We start from the raw sequence: 23,521 nt of genomic DNA on the forward strand, positions 1-23,521 counted from the left end.
TGGATGTTGCTGATGAGGAGGAAAAACTATGGGGCATGCAAGTACGCTTTGACGCAGGTCTGGACGGAAAACTTCAATCCCCCATGGTGGCCCTCGGTCGGGACCATAGGGGTGATACTGCTCCAGCTGGTACTATCAATGCATCTATCAGCCAAGCTGAGAGTCGTGACTCTGTACATTGGTAGAAACGGGCCACCTATGCCAAGGGCCACTCAATCACATCCCTTAGAGCTCTCCACTGTGGAGGGGCTCAAAAGATAATGCTCAAGTATGGGACCTCAGCACCATCCCACCAATTAATGTCCATCGTGCAACCAGGCCACTGCTGTACAAACAATGCGAGTCCTCCTTCTCCCATCCACTGGGAGATGTGGTCCGCTACATGACTCTTCAAGTCCTCTATCTGTTCTTTGCCTTTTGTCGAGATGCATTTGGTGCAACAAAGCTCTGCTGCTACTGATCCTGGATGACGACAATGATTCACCTTCTCCCTTGCTCTTCTCCTCTATCTTGGTTCAATAACTACTCTCAAGTCTCACAATAACATTAACAGAAGCAACTACTCTGTCAGCCATAGCTGTTGCACCTTTGAATCAGACCTGTTCAACCTCGACATCACTAACTTATGACAGCCACAGCTGTTGCACCTTTCAATCAGACATGTTCAACCTCAAGATTGCTGACTCATTACAGACCCATTCAACCTTGACATCACTGACTCTGACAAAATCATCACAGATTGAATCTCACAGGCGTGTTGTCTTACAGACCACAAAGAAGCGGGTAGGATTGTTCAATGCCATGATTTCAAGTATTTTTATGCTGGGAACACTGTGATGCGACACTCCAGTGTCCTCATTATTTTTCATGAAAGATTCAGCCAGTTCTAGTCAAAAATGGTGTTTGGCTGATTCCTAATGATTAAAATTATGCTTGAAGGTGAGCTTTTATGGCTGGTGGGAGTCTATGTGCCTAATGATGCCTTGCATTGCCATGCCATATGGAAACGGCTTACAACTAATCTCTCCCTCGGTAGAGCAAGCTCACTGATGGGTGGTTTCAATGTGTGTGTAGACACGGTGCACTCTCCTTGTCCACACTGTGTAGTCAATGGATGCTCTTGCATCATGGTCCCCTCAAACAGGATCTTTGGCCTTGGCTATGTTTGTCAAGCTTTCCATATACCTTCCATTTGGCATAGCACAGTGAGACATGGAGTCTAAATTGGATCTTTTTCACACATGATGATGTTTTCTTGCCAAAGATTTTGGAAACGAAAGTTTTGCAGCAATATGTTCTAGCAGATCACTTTTCCATCCAAGCATGTTTGTGAATAATACCTATGTTAACTGATACACAATAGAAACGAAAATCAAAACAAAAACAATGCCTAAGACTATCAAAATAGGGGAGGGAGAAGGCTACTATAGTATCAGATGGATTTCATCCAATACTGTCTATAATTGGGCTCTATAATATAGAAAACACAAACTGGTAAGAGCCAAGGAATGATGCCATTAAGAGTGTATAAGACCGACCTTCAAGGGGCCAAGTGATAGAGGGACAGAGAGAGAGATAGAGAGACAAAGAGATCGCTCCTTTCAGGCAAAAGGCCTTTCTTGCCACATGGAGAACATGCACCTTCTTCTATCTTAGGATTCCATACATGGTTTGGCATTAGAGAACCAGATCGGCTCTTTATACAGCCCTTGTGATAGATATTTAGGGAACCACCCCCCTGGGGTGGTTTGTTTCTACATCTATCTCCTTTTGATCTTGGTGGTCTTTGTGCTATATTCTACCTTGGAGCTTTTCTGACAGCCAGTTTATTGTGTTGAGCTGCATCCTGTCAGCAAAGACATCCAGAAAAATCCCCACTCCAGCAGGGTCATCAGCAAGTCTTCTTTCACGTTTGAATGTTTCCGTATTCAGATACCATGGCTGCTGTTGTATTCAGTGTTGAATGACATAATTCAATCCCTTTCTATATATGCCCCCCCCCCCCAAAAAAAAAAAAAAGGAATAACAATAACATAGAAAACAAACAAAGAAAAACGGGGATTTTTTGGCTGCTACTTTTGAATTCCCTAAGGTAGCACATTGTCTAACCAAGCATGATGTTTAACACAGCACAGCCACAAAATTGTCCTCAAGAAATAATCAACAAAACAAGCCTCATATTTATATTGGTGTTATTGGTGTCATGCCAAGCTTCAAGAGCAAACAAATCTTATATTAAATCAAAGAAGTTCAGAAATTATACATCAACTCAACTTACCCTTTCAAAATAAACTCTTCCTTTATCATGCAACAATGGCTTAACCAAGTCCTTGTCACCCATTGACACTCCACCTGAAGATAGAAGTATATGCACACCTAATGAAAGGGCTTTGTTAAAAAGCCTCTCCAAATCCTCTTTGTTGTCACTGGCGATCCCAAGGTCGAACACCTTGCAATGGTGCTGAGCAGCAGCCGCTAGTAGCATGGCCCTGTTTGAATCACGTATCTGATATAACAATAAGGAATTTAGATGTACCCTGTCAGTCACTCAGCTTCTCATTTGAGAGAGAAATTTCCTTGTCTTACTTAGTATGAAAGAATAGCAACCCAATTTACAAATGTTATTTCTTAATATGCTTTAGAAAAACCCAAGATATGCTGCTAAAGTATGATACAGCTGAACAGACTAGTAATGCTTGAGAAAGACTGATATAGCTTTTGGTTTCTTTCGCTTGGAAATTCTCGTGAAGGATGGTTCAACATCTGATAGTAAGAGACTCTAGAAGTAAGTTGTGGAGGAATGAAAATTTAGGTCAATTGTAAATTTTCGAATGTTAGCCAATTTACCACATTCAATTTATTGGTTTCTTTAAAGTTTGGTTATTAAACAGGCAAGGGGCCAACAACTGCTTCTCATTATTGTGCCATCAGTGCCATCATTCCCTTCAGTACTAGCTTCCCATCATGATCCTCATCAGCCTTCTCTGCTCTACTGCCTAACACCATCCTTGTTGCTTTCACAACACTTTGATGCCCTCCAAGTGCAAGTTTCAGCAGCTTATTGCCTGCTTCAGATTGCTATCCAACTGATCCAACCATCCATGGTTTTTGCTTCTACATCATCGAGTACTTCTGTCCAGACATATCCAGCCACAAATGGATCCCACACCTGCCTCCATGGCTGCTCCAAGCAGATGCCAGGGTTCTGTAGAGGTTCATGTTGCTGTTTGCTGCTGCAGACACAGGTTTTCATCCTACCACATGTGAAATCACACTCGGCCTTGCTATTCAGGGTGTCTTTAACCCTGCCTTCATCCCTTGCATAGTCTAGACTGCCTCCAATGCAGTCACCAACAAGAAATCCATTGTGATAAGGATTATGCCATTGACCTAGTACATGGTAGCACACCAATAAACCCTTAGCTCTTCCAATAAACGGTAGTTTATAGTAGTTCTGCAGTTTTTCCAATCATATTCACTCAAAGGAGAAAAATCATTTTGGTGTAATCAAGGTGTGTAACTTGGTTTATTTTAGCTCCAACCTTCTCTTGCTAGCCCGTTCATCAACTGCAATGGCTAATTTTTTGCGTAGTGCGATAAATCTTATGATGATGATAATGAGAATGTTGCATAGCATGATGAGCAGCCAAGGGAGCCGTCTTCCATGAATGAGAGCACTAAGGCTCTTGACTATTGACTTGCAAGGAGCTAGTGGCTACTTGAAACTTTAGTGCACATTTGTGACTGCTAACATCTTTTGGATTATGTTTGATTATTGCTTATAGGCCACGCTGATTATTATGTTTTGATCTTTGGATTACTTGTGACTAGTTTGTCTCTACATTTCATGGATTATGGCTGATTTTGGAATCAAATTTCAAATATTAAATACTATCCATTCCCTCTCCATTAGTTAGGGAAATACAAAAGTGGTAAGCTTCATCCTTTGCACCAACAACATCTATGGATCCTCCTCAACATATTCCTTTGTCATACCCACAGTTCAGATGATCATTATAATACCTTCCAAAGCCACATCAAAACAATATAACTGGCTGGCAAGAATCCAAGACTCACAACCAAGGGAGACTATAGCTGCGTGGAAACCATCAACTACTCATTGCCATCTCAGCCCGAGACAGTGCAGGTTCACATACATTTTTAGATATGCATGCTAAGTTACCATGGAGACTTGAATCCTACCAATATATGAATCTGAGGAGACAAGTGGACAATCTCAATTTGTTTTTGTGGACTGTTTACATACTACTTCTAATCATTTTTGAGTTTTTGACGCAATCAGAACTCCCACAGCTCCCACCAACTAGTTCATTTTTTCACTCCTATCTTTTCAAAGCCATCCAGCTTCAGCCATTTCTCATAAAATATATCTTCTATGCAAGCAAGACTAACTACTTTCATTGGTATGGTCCCAGTTTCACTGTCAACTGCAGTGGGAATCACCATGATGGGCATATGCCCCTTAATCAGATTGGTTCCCACCCAAGTAGCCCAAACATAACATGCATCCTCCCGTGTGTTTGGTGCACATTCCTTATCCTGACTGACTTCACATTGCAATGGCAATCTGGCCCCTTCCTTCTTGCTCCATGGCATCTTTTGATTCACCTCAAGTTCTGCACAAATCCTCCTCAGAACGGCCACTTACATCTAGTCCATCCTTTGGGACAACCCCCCTCGGGTACTTTGTTCCTGAAAAATTCCTTGGCACTTGTTAGAAATTCATGACTATCAAGACAATTCAACACCATGATTGTCGATAAAACAAAAAATTATTGTGTGAGATGAATGGTAGAAAGAATATATGAAGAATTGGAAAACAAGCAATCTTCTTCTCTGACCTTCATTCATCCTCATCAAAAATGAAAGTTACATTGTGTGGCTTTTTTAGTGCTATCACATCCTCCTATTTTCTATGTTAAAATAATATGCACTTAAGCATCCTAAGGTTGTTCAGCCTTTTTGTGACTTAAACCAAATATGTAATTGTCCAAGCAATATGGATGTTTATAAAAAGGCTAGACAAGTAGAATAATTCGCCAAACATAATACATCAAAATAGACCATAGAACATTGTTGTTGAAAAAGAAAGCATATGATCATTAAATCCTTAAATTCTCCCCCTTGATTGATTTGTTTGTTTTCTTTGATGCCAAGCATAGATCTGAAAACTCAAACTTAGCTCTGTAAAGTCATGGTGAGAATATTTGCAGCCTACCCATTTGCTAAGCAACACACAAGCTCAACTTCCTTTGCCTAAACCTTCCCTCAAAAAAAATAGTGTTTAAATATGTTTGTTACGACCTAGAAAGATTCCAATTTCATCAATCTGAATACAACTTTGATTATCACACATCAGTTGAGTTGAACCACTAGGAACATCAACATCTCAACCAACCATCTTCTCAACCAAACACATTCATAAACTACATTCTTTGTTGCATTATGCTCAACATCTATAGATGGCAATCCCGCTGTAGCTTGCTTCTTACTCTTTCAAGGTATTGTACCTCATCCAAGATGTCACACATACGACCAAATCCATTTTCTATAATCCATATTTGCTACGCAATCAGCATCACAAAATCTAGATGATAAATCATGTGTTGAAAGATATTCAGTACCCCGATTGAAGGTTCCTTTCAAGGATCCAAGAACGTGCTCTATTACTTTCAATGACACTCCTCTGGATAGCTAAGATGACTCATTGCATAAGCTATATTTGCCCAAGTTACTGTTAGACCTATCAGTCTACCCTCATGCTAACCATCCACAACATTTTTTGAGCCTTTCTCTCATACTCCTCTACCTTCTCCTTGCATTCAGCTTCTTTTGTCATCATGTCCTTCTCATTGGATACTTTATCTTCCTTTGCTTTTCCTTTTCTTGTGTGTCCCTTTAATCATTCTAAGGTTGTTCACCCTTTTTGTGACTTTAACAAAATACATAATTGTCCAAGCAAGATGGGTATCCATAAAAAGGCTTGACTAGTACAAAATTCCGCCACACATAATACATAAAAAATAACCATGACACATTGTTGCTGAAAAAGAAAGCATACCATCATTAAATCCTTCAATTCTCCCTGCTAATGATCAGCATGTTTTCTTTGATGCCCATTCTAGATCTAAAAATTCAAACTTAGCTTCAACAAGTGGCTTGGTGAGAATATTTGCAACCTACCCATTTGTTGAGCAATACACAAGCTCAACTTCCCTTATCCAAACCTTCCCTCGAGAAAACTAAAGTGTTTCTCAATACGTTTGTAACAAACATGAAATATTTTATTTTTAGCAAGATGAACAAAACTTTGATTATCACACAAGCCAAGTAGAACTTTGATTATCACACATTGAACCACTAGAAATATCAACCTCTCAACCAACCATCTTCTCAACCAAAAACATTCACAAACTGCATTCTTTGTTGCATTATGCTCAATCTCTATAGATGACGATCTCACTCTAGAATACTTACTTCTCCAAGATATTGCACCAAATCCAAGATAATAAATCATGTGTCAAAAGATATTCATACCCCAATCGAAGGTGTCTTTCAGGTATTTAAGAACATGCTTTGTTGCTTTCAATGACACTACTTTGGATGGCTAAGTTGACTCATTGCAAAAGCTATATCTGGCCAAGTTATTGTTAGACATATCATTCTGTCCACATGCTAAGCATACACAATACCTTTTGTGCCTTTTTCTCATAGTCTTCTTGCTTCTCTTTCTATTTATTATCATGTCCTTTTCATTGGGCACTTTATCTCCTACATCTTCCTTTCCTTTTCCTTTTTCTTGTTTGTCACCTCATTTCAAGCGTACCTTCAGAAGATTTTCTTTGTTGGTGAAAGCACTCTTCTTTCATCTTTCATGGTTACATCACACAAGTCCATCATCTATAAGCTCCTCATTTTCATATTTGTTCATTTTTATCATCAACCTTCCTACTCTCAAGTAGCACTAGGGTCTCTAATTTCACCCTCATCTTCAGCAAGAAAGTTAAGTTTAGAAGAGGATGAGGAATAAATTTTGCCAGCAATATAATGAGGAGTGTCAACCGCTTCTTCCCATACCCTTTGCCAACGTGAAATAAACACAAATAAAGCAACCATAAGATTAACAAAGACATTCTTCAGGTGTTCTTTTGAATGCCATACTTTAACCTAGTCATCTTGTTTAATATATCATCCAATTGTGATAGATGCTCTGCAAGCTTGTCATATTACATGTTTCATTAAAGTCCTTAGAAGCCTTCAAATTGGTCTAGAAATGTTAGATAATGAGAATTTCTTCTTTGTTGTGTTATAAGTGAAACTTCACAACACTTTGCACTGTATGGCTAACCAACTAAGAGCACACACTCTAAAAGTCATTATTCATGTAGCTCTCACAAGCACCTCTGCTAGAGCAGCAAAAGTAAAATCCTTGGGAAAGGAGTGCTTCAAAGTTAGGTTAGCAATCCAAAGAAGCCCTAGGTGGCACTTGCCACCAACCTACAAGATGTAAGGACCTTAACAGCCTACTTTGATAGGTGGGTGGAGGGGCAAGGAATTACTCCCGCTTGGTGATGCACAAGTATCATGATTCATCTCTTAGGCCTCCACAATCACTTCATTCCCCATGTCGCAGAGATTGGCAAAGTTTCCAGATACATCATTTAGAGGGGTGAGACTAGATGCAATCTTTGACAAGCCACTCAAGTCCCACAAATTAGTGCCATGGTCCCCTTCTATTCCACTCCCTTCCTTGCACAATCAAAATCCCCTCTGTGCAAGGGCCATATCTCGTCAACCAATCTAAGGCAAAACTTGCATGATACTTGGCTACCTTACAGTGGTTTGTCCCATGATACACCAACATGGCAACTACTAGGAATGTCTTCTTCCAAGATAAGGGGAGAAAACCCCACCTCCGCAAGACAAGTAAGAGAGAGCAATAGAGGGGACATATTGCTAAACACGCACTAGGAGACAAAGATAAAGACATGGAGAGATGCATCAAGGTGGAAAAAAGCAAGAGATTGGACCAAAAGAGGCAAGCAAATAGACAATAGAGAATGTGTACAAACCTTTAGTCCACCTTCCCACAAGGAGGCACTCAACAAAAGGCTTCCTAGGAGCTTAAGCCACCAGCAATGGAGCTAGCTACAAGTGATATGAATGGAATCACTCTTTTTTGTGGGTGGAAGAAGCGATGGTTTGTGCCCTATCAAGTAACTATGCCCCATGGGGAGAATAAAAGGGATAGTTAGATCCAAAACATCACAAAATAAACAAGCAAACCCAACCACTCGAGGGTATCGATGGCAAGGGAAAGGGGTGAAGAAGTAGGATGATGTGGTGGGAAGAACCGCCAATGGAGACCTCAAGATCCGTCCAAGTGTGCTTTGCACAATGAGATGCAAAGAGTAGTGTATTGCATGATGAAAATGTGCATGCAGCAGGCACCACTTGGGCAGTGTCCCTCGTGGGGAGATTGTTCACTTGCCCAATCCCCCTTTACAAAGATGATGAGATCATGCAATGCAAAGGAGAAGGTACAACACACAAGAGCTCTGGGAATCCCATCCTGAGCATGATGCCCTCCAAGAACTCCTAATCCACAAGGTCATATGCTGAGAAAAAACACAATAAGCTCTTGGTTCCTAGAACGAGCAAGATTTGTAGACTCCCAAAAGGTGAAGATGTTGCTATAGATGCTACACTCTCAGTGAGAATCAGCCTGGGTGGGATGGATAATGTCTAGTATCAATTGTGGGCTAGTCTGAGACTGATGGCCTTCACAAGGATCTTGTAGGCAGTTCCAAGCAATGTGATCAGCTTCTACTGCATGATCTCCTATTTTATCTCCACTTCCCTTGGGAATGAGGTGAATCGGTCCCTTGGAAAGTCTCTCTTGCATAACCTGTAATGCCATAGTCTCTGAGAAAGTTGAGATAAGGCCTGCGCTGATAAGATCCCAGTAACTCAAAAAGGACTGTTCATCTCGGCTTCTCCTAGACACTTGCCTTAGGGAAGTGCCAAAAGTGCCCTCTCCAACTCCACCTTTGTAAAAATGCACCATCAAATGTCTGCTAATCGTGTCAGTAACCGCCCTCCTCATGCTCTATTGCTATCTCTTTGTCCCTCTCATAGCCCAAGGGCCTAGTCACAGATCCTTGCAAAGTTATGCACTACGGTGTAGCCACCTAATATACGGCACTATGCAAAGCAAAGCAAAAAAAAGACTTTCTAGTAGAAGCTCTTGGAACACATCTAGGACAGCTTGGCGGCTGTAGAGCGTCTCGTACTTTTTGTCACTAGTTGGTCACAATGGATTAGTAGTGGGCAGCTGGTTAGCACAAAAGCAGCAAGATGGGCATAGCAACATTTGCCTACAAAGTGTTTAAAAGACCCCAAAGCATTACTGTCCTAGTCGGCATGGACAGGGGCCTAGAAGTTTCAATAGCCAGTCGAACTGAGCCTAGGGTACAACCATGCAATACCTACTCTATGCGTCAAAGATGCATCTACATCATTGAGGTTGGATCTTGTGTTGTGGTAGATCTAGAGGCCCTTTCTACTCAACAAGCACTAAAGCCCTCAACATCAAAATCATAGATTCCTGGAGCTCATTAGGGATCTCAAAAGGTGGAAGGCATACTATGAGTTGGTCTTTTGGTCTTCCATCCTGCACTTGTTATACCCATGCAATGAAGCAACTCTGGAGTGACTCCCACCACCAACAAGAGCTACGACAAATTGTTTCTCCACACCTAACCTATTCTTCAAATTACGCTTGATGGTGCTACACCTCACCCCCACACCCATGATCCCCCCGCAAAAAAGGGAAAAAAAAGGAACAAAAAAACATTTTCCTTAGCTTCTATCTCCTATCCCTTCTAGACTGCCTTGAGAGGTGTTCTATATAGCTGATGCAACTCTTTTGTGCCATCTATGTTGTCCCCATATATTTTTTGGTTTTACATTTATAATTAGACACATTGTATTTAGCAAATTTTTGAAAAAAACAAAAACTTATGAGAATGTCTATTCTGTAGTTCACCCTGCATGTAGGTATCTGGTGATGCCTGTTCATAACAATATCCTTATGCTTGTGCAAGATTCCCTAGCATATTAAGGTCCACATTAAGCCAGAAGTAGCTGCTCAAGAAAGCAAGAATTCATTAGTTTTCTAACCTGCCCTCTCCCAAGTGAAGCAACATTAACATCAACCAGCTCATCTCCTGTTGAAATAACAGCAACAACAGGCCTTGGATATACCTGCACAAAGACAAATACTCATAAATACACTATTAATCCACATAGAAGCAAGCCCTAAATCAAGAAAATTCATACACAGCAGAAGCTGACAGTTTGAGAGAACATAAGCTTTCATATGCAAAGGCTTTATACAAATTCTAAACACTCGCATGGTTGCCATCAAAAAACCGGATTAAATGATTGACATCCTTTTACTTGCTGTAAATTGAAGCCATCAGTCATCCTTTTACTTGCTGTAAGTTGACGCTAAGCTTCTAATGTACCAACTGTATTTTGCAAAGCTTACAGCTTGTCACTACAAAGGCTGGTTTTTGAGGAGGCTGGATGCATATCATTAGTTGCTTATGTTAGGCTCTATTACTTAGAGTTTCCTCTGAATTGTAGGATTAGGTGGGTTTTTTGGGCCCTCCCAACACCTACAGATTGTTCTTCATTCACTACTAGTGCTAATGTGTGCCACTTTCTAAAATAACCTGCTAGAAATGCCATGGCAATAGAGCAAGAAAGTTTATAGTAGGGTTGCCAATCCGAAACCCCAGCAAGTAAGTGTGTTATTGACATGAACATCATTGGGAATCTCCTTAACATGTCTTACTATTCTCTTTCAATCATAGCCCCATCTGGTGGATTCTGATGAGTAACTGTTCTTTTCTGAGAACACAAAATCCTATTAACACACGTCCTTGGAACAATGTATCCCAAGGCAAAGTACAGTATACAAAGAGCCCTGTAAGGGACTTCCAAAACAAAAGGCATGCAACAAAAGGGAAAGTCTATGACATGGCCTGAGGAATAACTTAATCTTAATGGTGGCAGACTAGATGTCTAAGCCCTTATGGCTGATAGCCTGAGTCTAAGAGCGAATAAAGCACTCAGTACTTGTAAACTAATACCCTGGCTTGCAAAAGTGGAAAGTGGTCTTAGCCTACCAAGTGAATGTATGATATCTGTAGGAATATGCACTTAAGTTGCATTCATAGACACAACACTCCTAATCAGCTCTCCATCTCCTTCATTTGATTTCCAAAGCATGGGGAATCACGAGAACCTCAGCTTCCCAAAACTTGGGTTGCTTTATCTTTAGGCAACCACCATTGACAATCAATTATGGCTTGTACAGGAAACTCTTCCAAAGCTATCAGGATGTTTTCAGCGGAGGTGTTCTTCTAGGTTCCTAGGAGATTATGAAAAGAATATGCCACATAGATCGTCAAGGCACTGATTCATCTGATTCCAAAGACCATCAAGATAATCTAGATTGAGTCGCACAAGCAATTTAAGAAAAGGTTTGTGGTAGTTTTGAAATTAGGAAAGTTGGTTGTATTTACCAAAACATGCAAACTATACCAAATACTGTACCTAACGTATCAAACATGTACTGAACATTAGATACCATACCACCTGGGTAAGGGTTGTCTAAATTTTGTCTTTCAACACATGGAATGGTGGGCAATCTCCAAGAAATTGGCAGGGGAAAGATAACGCCTTGAGGGCTGCCATCTTGTCCCGATGGAAAGCTCCAGGCTAGGAGCAAAATGGATAAGTGGGAAATCATGGGCTAAGGAAGCGTTTTTGGGGGTGGGGAGCTGTAATGCAGTTCCTTGGGGATGGTGGATGACTGGCTGCTGTCCCAGGAATCATGTGTACTCCTTCATTTTGTTGGGAAATTGTATTTTGGATCACAGTTACTCCAGAAGTGAGACCAATCACCTTGTTAGGCACTCCATGTAAGTTCCTTGACAGGAAAATGAGTCTAAAGATGTCCCCCATGATGTAAGATAAAATAATTCCCACTCAGACACATTTTGTCACAAAGCACAACATCCTGGACAATACCTTCACCTTCCAGGAGTCAACAGCTCTTGCTCACCCAAGGAACGAGGACATCATTGTGCTGCTTCTCAACTCCACAAAGGCCTATGACAAAGTAGACTGACACTCTTTGGAGAGCACCATGTCGAGGATGGGATTTCTACAGCAATGATTTAGATGGGTCATAGCATTATACTCTTTTTCATAGAGCCAAGTTTCAAACAATAATGCCAAGGCTCGAAAGGGAGAGATTTAATATTCAAAGATCAAAATGACCACAACACCCTCTTATGCTCTTCAAGTTCCTCTCTATGGCAGCAGCAATGAGCTCCTTTCCGAAGATATCACCAAACGCATCTGAGAAACTAGGCTACCTTGTAAACGCCCCAAACAACGTAGTATGCTTAACAATTATGATATTCGCTTGTTTTCGAGATTTAATATAAAAGAGAATGAACACTTAAAAGCTGAAAATGAAAATTACTCACAAAATTACAGCCATGAAAATGTAAAAGTAATGGAGACAAGATTGAGGGTTGAAGATGGGCAACCCCCCCCCGGAGGAATGTATTTCTGCTCAACCCAAGTCCCTTAGGGAAGAGCTCAGTTACAATCAACCTGAGAGTGACAAGAAGTAATTCTCACTCTCACAAGATCATGCAAAGATGTACAAACACACATGCATTATCTATTATGCAATGATAAGAACTGATTTCTTTACAGTATGAGAGAAGAAAGAGGGGAAATCAGCCTTTCTCCATCGTTGATCAGTAGTACATGGATACGGCTTGCTTATTGTTGCTAAAATGGAAGAAAGAGCTGGAGAAGGAGGTGCTGTAATGAATTTACAGGCTTGCTGTCCTGTAAAACAGCAGTGATAGAAGAGGGAATATGGAGGAATTTGATAATGGAGAAGTGGGGGATGATGATGGGGATGGATGGGGCCAGTTTTTGGCTATCTGTGGTGGGTGCTGTACATGAGTTTACAGCAAAGAAAAATGATGCTGAATAAAGAAAAACGAGCTCTTATTTATAGGAGGGGGAAGAGCTAGTACAAAAGGGGAACGTGGAGTAGCACAAGACAAGTGTCCAGCCACATGTCATGAGATGTGACAAGTGGTGGGACACTTGGAAACTTGTGTGACAAGTGTCTTGACACTTGTCTCTTCTCTATGGCCTTCCTTTTTGGGCTGAATACAGTCAAGAATAGAAACAACCAAATTTAGTAAGCACAGTCAGAGTACCGAATTTACTATTTTTAGAATGACATCCCTATTTTTTAGGACTAGCATTTTTAGGTTAATTCGAGACTCCTAAAATTTAGGGACCCCCCAATATGGGTGTCATATGAAAGCTTTTTCTGTGTACATCGCAAAAACGGTATCAGAATCTTCATGTGACTTTCCTATGCAAAGAAATGTGCAGTTCAAGCTTTCAGCCCACACATGCACATTGTACAAGCATTTCATGATCATGCCATCTTGTTGATTATAACTGTTTGTTCTGGCGGATCTAGCCTACACTTCAAGGAATCAATCCTTTCTGTGTGCGAGTCTAACCCTGATATGCGTGAGTTCTGGTCACAGGCGCCCAATCGGGCCATATAGGTGGAAGTGTGAACTATCTTTTCTCTAACCCACTGTGTGGGTCCACCATAACCTGTGACCACTCATCAGTGGCCAGCTCCAATGCACTTTTCTTTATATCTAATTAGTGCAAAGGAAACAAATTTTTAATAAATCATTATATAGACAAATTAGTGAAAAAGGATACAAATTTTGTTTCTATAGAGTTGTGACATACCTGTACCAAATTTTGATGAGCTATTAGATGTGGGATTTGTGTATGACAGAATTAGTGTGGTTGGATGGGCATCAGAGCAACTTGAGGGATACCATGATTCAGAACTTCTGCAGTGGTTAAGGTGCTCTCATCTGGATCCTAGCTTTGCAACACTCAGATATGGCATAGATAGTAAGGCCTTGGCATATTTGATTACGGCCATTCTAGTCTGATTTTATCGTGGAGTAAAAGCTGAATTGAATAAATGGAACTGCAGGATTGAACTCTTGCATGCCATGCTGGATAAGTGGCTACAGAGAAGAGGCTTTCACAATGACCTCTTGTAATGGCTCTCATACTGAAACCATATGAGCACTGCTTGCTTGGTACTCATCATCACATCTTAGGCACGTGTGAGTACTTGATATTTTGGATAGCATTTCATATGATGTTGAGACCTATGACATCATGGATCAGCAATAAGACACCAAATTTTACTGGAATGGTGCCTGATTTAACTTAAGTGTGGCTGAGCTAGTTTTTATGCTGCTATTATATGAGTACTCTGAAATCCATGCTGATTTAATGAGCTTATGGACCCATCAGTTTGAAGTTTGATGTGGAGGACCACTTGTTTCTCTGAACAGATCTTGCATATTTCACAGATTCGAAAATATACTCCATGATATGTCCTACTTGTCTTGCTCATGCTACCAAACACATACTACATCAAAGAGCAATGAGGGAGATCTACCAGCAACATGAGCAACAACTTACAGAGTTGAGGACCCAGCCCAAATACTACCCTCATACTATTTCATCCAAGATGTATGACATACTCTACCCACTAATCCTGACTAGGTGGAACTAGATATATGAGTATCATTCAGCCACACCATAGTGACAGGAAACGGCCGGCACAGCCCCCCGGCACGTGGAATCGCCGTCCCCGGCATGTATCCGTCGCGGACCGCGTTTCCAAATGATGGAACGTTCCCTGTCCCGTTTCAGACAAGGAACGCGTTCCCTGCTGCGTTCCCTGTCTGAAACGGGACAGGGAACGCCACGTGGAAAAATTGCCTACGGGCTGTCCGCGCCCAGTTTCTGCCTGTGCCCAGTTCTCCTGCGTCCCGCCTGCTCCCGCCTGGCCCAGTTCTCCTGCTCCCGCCTGCTTCCGCCTGAGGCCCTGCATTCTGCTCGCGAGACCCGCCTGCATCCTGCCCCCAGGCCCCAAGGCCCAGCCACCTTCTTTCTCTTCCTTCTTCTTCTTTCTTCTCTTCCTTCTCTTCCCTCTCTTCCTTCTTCTTCTTTCTCTTCTTTCTCCTCCCACCTCCAACCTCTTCCTTCTCTTCCTTCTTCTTCTTTCTCTTTCTTCTCTTCCTTCTCTTCTTCCTTCTACCTTCTCTTCACTTCTCCCTTCTCTTCTTCCTTCTTCCATAAACCTTCTTCTTCTTCTCCCTTCTCTCCCTTTCCCTTCTTTCTCGACTCTTGAGTGAGTCTTGACTCTTGAGCCTTCTCCCTTCTCTCGAGCCTTCAATAATCAATTTTCAGCCTTCAATTTTTCCTTCTCTCGACTCTTGAACCTAAGGCCTTCAATTTTCAGCCTGAAATCATAAATGGCTTCATCTTTCCGCCCCGCTCGTCAGGTTGGTGGTCGAGGAAGAAGGTCTGATGATTGGTCATGGTGGGAAGAAGTAAATGTTGACCGCCCTTTGAGTGGTGGAGGATCTCGACCATGGACTTGCAAGCTTTGCCCATACAAGTGAACTAGTGGAGCAAACAAGGTAATCCATTGAGCCGAGCATTTGTATTTCAAATTTTTATTGATTTTAATTTTTCAAAGTTACTTAAATATTAGAATATGGACTACCAATTGCCACTTGTTCCATTTTAAATTTTAATATTTATGCATAATCAGGTCCGAGCTCATCTCCTACATGAGCCAAATTCAGAGGTGCAGTTTTGTCCAAATGTGACCTTGGAGAAGCAAAGGGAGCTTCGTGACCGTGTAGTAGGTCAACAAGCTTATCTTGCATCTAGACCACGACGTGTGCAGTTGACCCTGCAACTTTTGTGACACCATCCCCATCAGATGTATCTGGAGCAGGGTCAGTATCAGGAAGTGCTACCTCCACACCTACTATAGGCATTGCATCGGCCATGGCATCAACAACGCTACATGTTGCACGTAGACAAAGCACACTTGATACTAGTTGGGATCCCAAGAAGAAGGAAGAGGTGGATACATCAGTGGCACGCTTTTTTTATCATGACCACATTCAATTTCGTGCAGCCAGGTCAGAGTATTTTAAATTGATGTGCAAGAAGATTGGTGAGTATGGCCCTTCGTATGTACCTCCATCATCAGAGACCTTACGCATCACTTTGCTCGACAAGAAAAAGCGCCTTGTTGAGCAAGCAGCAGTGACTAGAAAGAGCATGTGGGCTAAAAATGGAGTTTCCTTGATTGCTGATGGTTGGAGTGATACACCCAAGCGATCCATTCATGGTATGGATGCTTATTCTCGTGGGGAAATGTATTTTATATCTTCACATAATGCATCGGGGACAGGAAAGTCAGCAGATGTACTTGCAACAGAGTGGGTTACAGGCGTTGAGCTTATTGGCCCAGAGCATGTTGTGGGATTTGTTGCAGATGGAGAGCCTGCAAATAGGGCAGCAGGTGCTATTATTCAGGGATATTATCCACATATCACAGTTTCATATTGTAAGGCTCATTGCTTGAACAACCTACTAAAGGATATTGGTAACCTGTCATGGATTGCACCTGTCATAGAGTAAGGAGCTCAAATGGTTAGCTTTGTTTTGAATCACTAGTTTCTTCGCCATTACTTCTCTTTCGATCGAAGAAGAAACTTTTAAAATACTCTGATACCAGATTTGCCTTTAACTTCTTGATACTAGGCAGGTTAAGAGAATGCAATGGTGCCTTGAGGCAGTTATTTCTTAGTGATGAGTTTACCTCATCAACATTGGCAGATACTCCTACAGGTATCTTATGCTTGGAGAAAGCAAATAACTCCACTTTTTGGGATGATGTAAAGCTGATAGATGCTATGGTATCACCCATTGTACATTTATTGAGGTTTATGGATGCTATGCAACCTTGCATTGGCAAGGTATATGAGGCTATGGACAGGCTGAATGAGAAGTTGCAGGAGTTGGCACCAAATGATGAGGCGTATGAGGAAATACACCATTTAGTTGTGACGAGATGGAACTCCTATAGCTCACCCATACATACAGCTGCATTTGTTGTGGATCCTGAGTTCCAGGGCAAGGGTCAGGAGAATAACAATGAGGTTATGGATGCATGGAGACTTATATTGTCTCGTCTAGTGCCTGATCATGGCACTAGACGAAAGATCAGAGATCAGCTTTCATGTTATAGGACCTTTCGGGGTTCTTTTGGTTGTGGGGATGCACAGGAGGATCGCTGTAAGATTGGGGCAGCTTTGTGGTGGGAGGACTATGGTTCGGATGGTCCTGAGTTGCAGCAACTAGCCATCCGTATTTTGAGTCAGTCAGTTAGCTCCTCTTGTTTGGAGCAATTGTGGAGTATCTACGCTCACATTGCTTCAAAGAAGAGGAACCGTCTTGGTGTGGAGAGGGCAAACGATCTAGTATTCGTTAGTGCTAATTTGAGGATATTATGTAACAGTATGACAACAAAGCCTGATCCATTCACAGAGTGGGAGATGCAGCAAGAAGAGGAGACACATGCTGATGTTGAGGGAGATGCAGCAATTCATGGTACACATGATGATGAGGCTGGCACTTCAGGAGTGGCTAGGGCAGCCTCAGATCATGATCATGATCTTTGATTTAGCTTACTTATCACGAGTCTCATGATACATGACACATTTACATTATATATGATATTATGATCATTGATGACACTGTGACACTTGGGTTATTGACAGTTGTGCCATGCCGATATTATATTTGTACTTGAGTCTTGCAGTCTTGTAGTTGCCCTTTGGGCTATTTTGGCATGCCGCATTTTGCTTTAGTCTAGAGATTAGACTTTATATTTGCAGTCTTTTTTGGGGCAATGAGCATGTTCTTTCAAAGATTAGACTTCAATTTCATATTTGTAATCTTTTAAGTTTTTTGGCAATGGTACCATAGGCATGTTCTTTTAGCTTAGACTTTTAAGTTTAGTTCATTGTTCATTGTTTTATCATTTATGATTTTTGGCATATGTATTATGGATTTTATTATTTATAATTGAATAGCTTACCTCTTGAGCCTTGTAAATTGCAATTCAATTTCTAATGAGTAGTTTTAGAATAATGCATGATATCTTAAAGTTAAAACTTAAAATGATTTGTCCTTGTGGATTATATACCTTGGTTTTAAGTTTTAACACTCCAGAGTCCACATGGATTATGAGTGAAATATTAATTTTTTTTCATGAATTTTGATTTTTTAAATGCCGTTCCCGTTCCTACGTCCCCGTTCCCTAGGTTTGGCGTTCCCATCTCCGTTCCCGTCCCCGTTCCCGGTTCCCTTTCCCCAATTCATGTTTCTATGAGCCACACAGCTAAACATGTACTACCTCATCCCCCCATCGTACCATTATACAAGCACTATTTGGTCTTGTACCCCGCCTTGGCTTCTTTTACAATATATCACTTCCAACACCTCACATTTCGATGGCTAGTGACCATCGACATTGTACCTGATTTTGTCTCATAGGCCGATTTTTTCTCTCTTTCTTTCCTTCTCTCTAGGAGAGCCTTCAAGGCCTCTAGGCAGCTAGCTCAAGCAAGACAAGAGACTTCATGGTATGCACAGGTCCAGCAATGGCTTACAAGATATGGGATCACCAACTCTAGATCGAGATCAAGATCACGACAACCACCCATAGTCCTAGAGCTGAGCAGATCTACAGATTATGCCAAGAGGAGGTGGAGATCAAGGAGCACTACATCTACATATGCAGAGCCTATTGCAGTCCTACACTCCCTCTCAATCGATCTAAGCTAAATTCACTCATTAGGGCTGATACCTTGAGAGTTGAGACTGGGAGGACTTGGATCCAGCCACGGCTCTCTCTAGGACCAAACATGGAGTCTCAAAGGATGGATTTATTGTCTGGCCATAGTATATGGACACGCATCTCTCCCACAGTATGCGGGCTGTTATTGGACAGATGTGCATATCCTCCCATCAGTTGACGATAGAGAAAGGCAGATCGACAGATATTCTGGCAGAAGATAGGAAATGTTAGCTTTGTGACAAAGAGCCTAAGACAGAGTAGCACTACATATGCAAAGGTACAATGTACTATGACATACAAGGAAGGTGTCACTACTTTTTCTATGAGGGCTTTGGACCTCTTTATCGTATCATGCAATGTGAGGACCAAAGATATGTAGGGCTTTTCCTCTTGTAGCTCCAAAGGTCCTGCACAGCACTACTACAAAATAGGAGACCAGCTCGCCCAGAGGGACCTAGGCAAAAAGTAGTGACAGATTTCTTTCATAGATCAGACCACATGCACTAATAGCTCAACAAACACAAACCCATCTTGCCAAACTACCCTACTCCATGCCATGGAGTAACACTAGACAAGGCCATTGCACTTTGTAGAGCATGGCAACCTCAAGCACATGGCCGACAACTGAGAGGCCCATACTATAGTCAAATCAGAGCCATCATTACAAGACACAAGAGACTCACCCCTTGATACATTAGCAAGACAGTCCTTGATCACATCACAATGGGGATCATGTTTTGATCTTGACATTTAGAGAGGATCTACTACAGCTAGACATTTTATACATGGTGTTTTTTAGACATAGAGATCTTTAGATGTTAGCCTTATACTAGGATGCATATTTCTTTCACTTTCATGATGAGATGACATTGGACAGAGATGTACTTTGGTTTTGTCTCATAGGCCACATTGGCCTTTTGTAGACGTTAATCTCTCTCTCTCTCTCTTTTTTTTCGTAAACTCTCTCTCTCTCTCTCTCTCTCAATAGGTAACTGTATTAGTTATGAAAAAAAGTACAAGATTACAAGGTTGCAAGATGTTGGCTAACTCTAGGCCATCATGCATCAACCAAATACAAGTTCAACATATACAAAAGGGCAAACCGCAAGAAGCACGACAAAACTAGATCAAGAGTTATGAGATTTTATTGTGTGTGCTTGAGCCTTTGCTACCAATGTCTCCAATACACCATCTTCAAAGAAGTTTCCCAGCATGACAAAGGGATTGGATCGCTGATGTTCAGCCCATGGGGAAACCTGTATGAGCGTGTCCATATTTCTCTTCAACTTTGTGCACTCATGTGGGTTGGAAGAAGGAACAATCTTTGCTCAATACATTGAATTATAGAGTAGTCTTAGCAACTAGTCTTTCAAGATAGTTATATGGGCTGTGCAAAGAAGAAGCATTCTTTACTCAACCTCTTAATGTTTTGACATAATCCATTCTTACCATCTCCAAGATATTGAAGCATAGAGGAAATGTCGTTAGAGGTTGGTGGTCTCAAGTTGCTTCCTTTGTATGGAGGGTAGATCAATCCATCACAATATAATTGAAGACATTTGCTTTCATTTGTTCTTGTTTGTTGGATTGTTGGCATAACATACTCCACTGGTGTTGAGAAACTATTCCCGATTTGGTTCTTCCAAAGCCTGTGAAGTAGAAGCCATCTAGGTATACAAGCGAGGTGAAGAATCAATAAGGCTAGGGGCCCTAAGAGCAACAATAGATTCATTATGGAGATGCTTGCTATGTTTCAGAGATGGTTGAACATCCCGAGTAGGGGGGACGGGGGGAGCCATCTCATCGGTGCAGGGCACCATGTCTTCTTCCACTGCACCTTCTTCCACACGTATGTCTAGACCCAAGGCTCTAACAATCTAGTTCATATCGTCCATCTTTAAACCACCATCCAAAAACAGGAACTATCAGCAACTCATTCTTTCCCTTTCTCTTTCTTATGCCATGTGGCCCCTATACCCAGCATGCATAGTAGGCAATGAATAGGCTGGGCACTAGGGAGTGGCCACCAATATAGGAAAGGCAGTTCCCTGCCAGCTGCTGCAAAAGCATCGGTACAGGCTGTAGGAGATTCAGAATTCATTCACATTGAAGGGGCCACAGGACAAGGACATGAGGCTGAAGGGTCGCACTGCAAGGACAGATCACAATGCTCTAGAGCACAATGAAACCAACCTTTCTCCTCAGATAGGGTGGTAATAACCTGATTTATAACAAGTAATTAATTCACATTAATTGAAATGCACACTTTACCACTTAAATCTCGGACAATGGACGGCTTGTTGACCACAAAACTAGCACACCTTTCAATATTTATTCAAACAGTTTTCAGCAATTGTCAAATGACATAAAGGATATGAAATCAGGTTTCGAGGGTATGAGGTTGGGTATTGACAAGCTTGTAGCACTTCTTGGTGAGAAAATGTTGCCTACAGCTGGTCTTAATATCCCACACCCGCATAGGGCTGAAGAACCACCTAAACCACTTACTCCTAAGGTGGTATAAAATAGTATGCAGTACGAGATCCCAAAACTTTCTATAAATAGATAGTCTACCCTCCATTCAGCCCTAATCTCGTTTTTGCAAGTTTCGGAACCTCTAGCTTCGCTACCCACACCCCATTCGTGGAGGGCATCCCATCCAAAGCTGCTCATTGCTGTCTACATCAGTCTAGCACCTATTTCCAACCTCCATTGTGTTGAGAAACCCTTCACCTGTAGTTTACGTTTTTGTGTTTCTATGTTTTGCATTTAGGGTTTGCAGCCCCAAAAAGGGGCGCCACCCTAGACTAACTGTGCCTATTTATAGGCTACTCTCTCACTCATTCTTTCCGGCTGATTCAATCAGTCTGTCGCCTCTTCTCTCCAGCCTCTCCACTACCCTCACACCCCTTCAAAAGAACATTGTGGTTCGTGGTTCATGGTTGTCTTCATCATCTTCCTTGTGCTACGGCACCCTTGTTCATTCAGAACTACATCATTTCATTCATCAAAGTTTCTTCTCTCTTCTCTTCTCTTCTCCATGTTTGTTGAGTTCACTCTGTGTTGCTCCCCACAAACCCTACTCTCTCGCTGGGTACGTCATCTTTTGACATGGTATCAGAGCTGGATCTGCTCAAATAGCGGCAAAGATCCACCACTCCAATGACAACAAAGTCCCGTGGCGGGTTCGGCATCCACTTCTCTTCTTCTTCCACTGCATCAAAATCTCGTTTTTGCAGGTTTCAAGTGTTTTCAGCTTGCTATCCACACCCCTTTCACGGAGGACATCACAGTCTCAGCTATCCCTTGCTGTCCTCTATAATTTGGCTCCTGTTTCCAACCTTCCACCCACAGTTTGCAGCTGTTTACAGCAGACTGACTGTTGCCGATCACTCTCCATTCACAAAACAATCTCGTTTATGCAGATTTCAGATATTTCAGCTTGCTGCCCACACCTTGGACGCAGAGGACATCTGGTCCAAGCTGGCCATTGCTGTCTACAACAGTCTGGCGCCTATTTCCAACCTACCACACACTGTTCGGAGCTGATTTCAGCATATTGACAGCTGCTGCTGGTTTTTGTTGCGGTTTTATTCTTTCTCTCCTGCTGCCTGCGTTTTGTCTTTCTCTCTCCTCACTTGCATTTGTAGTTTTTCTCTCTCCTCACTTGCGATTTTAGTATTTCTCTCTCCTCACCTGCGTTTTTCTACTAGTAGCAACCTCTTACTGCTGGTCACATCCTCCTCCCACTGGCAGCTCACTTCCAGCCCTTCCACTACCCTCCTAGCCCTTGAGGCGGACATTGCAGTTCATGGTTCATGGCTGACCTCTTTCTTCTTCAGCAAGGCACACTAGTATCCATGGCTTCTTTACCAACAGATGACCACACTACTAGGTGCTCCTACTGTGGCATCACCGAACACACCACCGATACTTGCCAACTTTGACCTTTGCTCCCCACCCCCCCAGAGTATATGTATCTTCCACCAAGCACTCCTTGCGCCACCTCTCCTTTCTGGGCCACAAAGATCATTCTGCATCGGCTATCAGAGTACTATACTCAAGGTAATAAGACACATCCGATGTGCACTAAGTCCTTTCAAGCACATGGAATATCGATTGGCGCTACGACCTCGTGGAGATTATCGCAATGCCAACGACAGTCTTCTCCCACCTATTTTTAGGTACAGTGGCTACCACGGCCCGTGGTTTTGCAATCCACTCCATCAATAGAGACTGATCGTTTAATACCGTCTCCTAGTCAGTCCGCTCATTCGAGAGAGAATGGTGGCTACTCAACTCCTTCCTCTTCTTCCGCTTCCCGGTCCGCTCCATTGAGAAGAAGCGTATGTTGCCCACTCGTTGCTTAGTCTAAGCCCCACCCTTCACCCTCGCCTACTCAAGTTCGAGAGGCCACCCGCCGTGGGAGTTCTTCACCACCCCAGATACCTTCTTCGGCACGACCAGCGGCACTTCCTTCATCCTCAAACATTTTGAAGTCCGTGATCCATGAATTTTTGGATTCCCTATCTACCTCAAAGGGGGATCTAGAGGGGGATAATCTTTCTTTGCCCTCCGAGGGGGCATCTACATCTACTACAATTTCAAAGGGGT

General features: G+C 42.1%; 1 protein-coding gene across 6 annotated transcripts in view; it reads right to left on the reverse strand.

Annotated features, from left to right (window-relative positions):
- The window catches only part of B73 (molybdopterin biosynthesis CNX1 protein / molybdenum cofactor biosynthesis enzyme CNX1 (CNX1)), a 247,031-nt gene that overhangs the window by 102,340 nt on the left and 121,170 nt on the right, over positions 1-23,521 (reverse strand). For all 6 annotated transcript variants that reach the window (XR_015690856.1, XR_015690858.1, XR_015690857.1 and 3 more), the window contains exons 5-6: positions 10,204-10,287; positions 2,279-2,506 (exon numbers count right to left, since the gene is read on the reverse strand). Coding sequence is in view for 2 of the 6 variants with exons in the window: in XM_087677661.1 (XP_087533787.1) it covers positions 2,279-2,506; positions 10,204-10,287 (312 nt within the window). In the remaining 4 variants the exon portion in view is untranslated. The remainder of the gene's footprint in view (positions 1-2,278; positions 2,507-10,203; positions 10,288-23,521) is intronic.

The sequence above is a fragment of the Lygodium microphyllum genome, chromosome 5 (genome assembly GCF_053477565.2).
Source record: "Lygodium microphyllum isolate KBCC chromosome 5, Lygodium_microphyllum_v1.1.10, whole genome shotgun sequence".
NCBI classification, from domain to species: domain Eukaryota; kingdom Viridiplantae; phylum Streptophyta; class Polypodiopsida; order Schizaeales; family Lygodiaceae; genus Lygodium; species Lygodium microphyllum.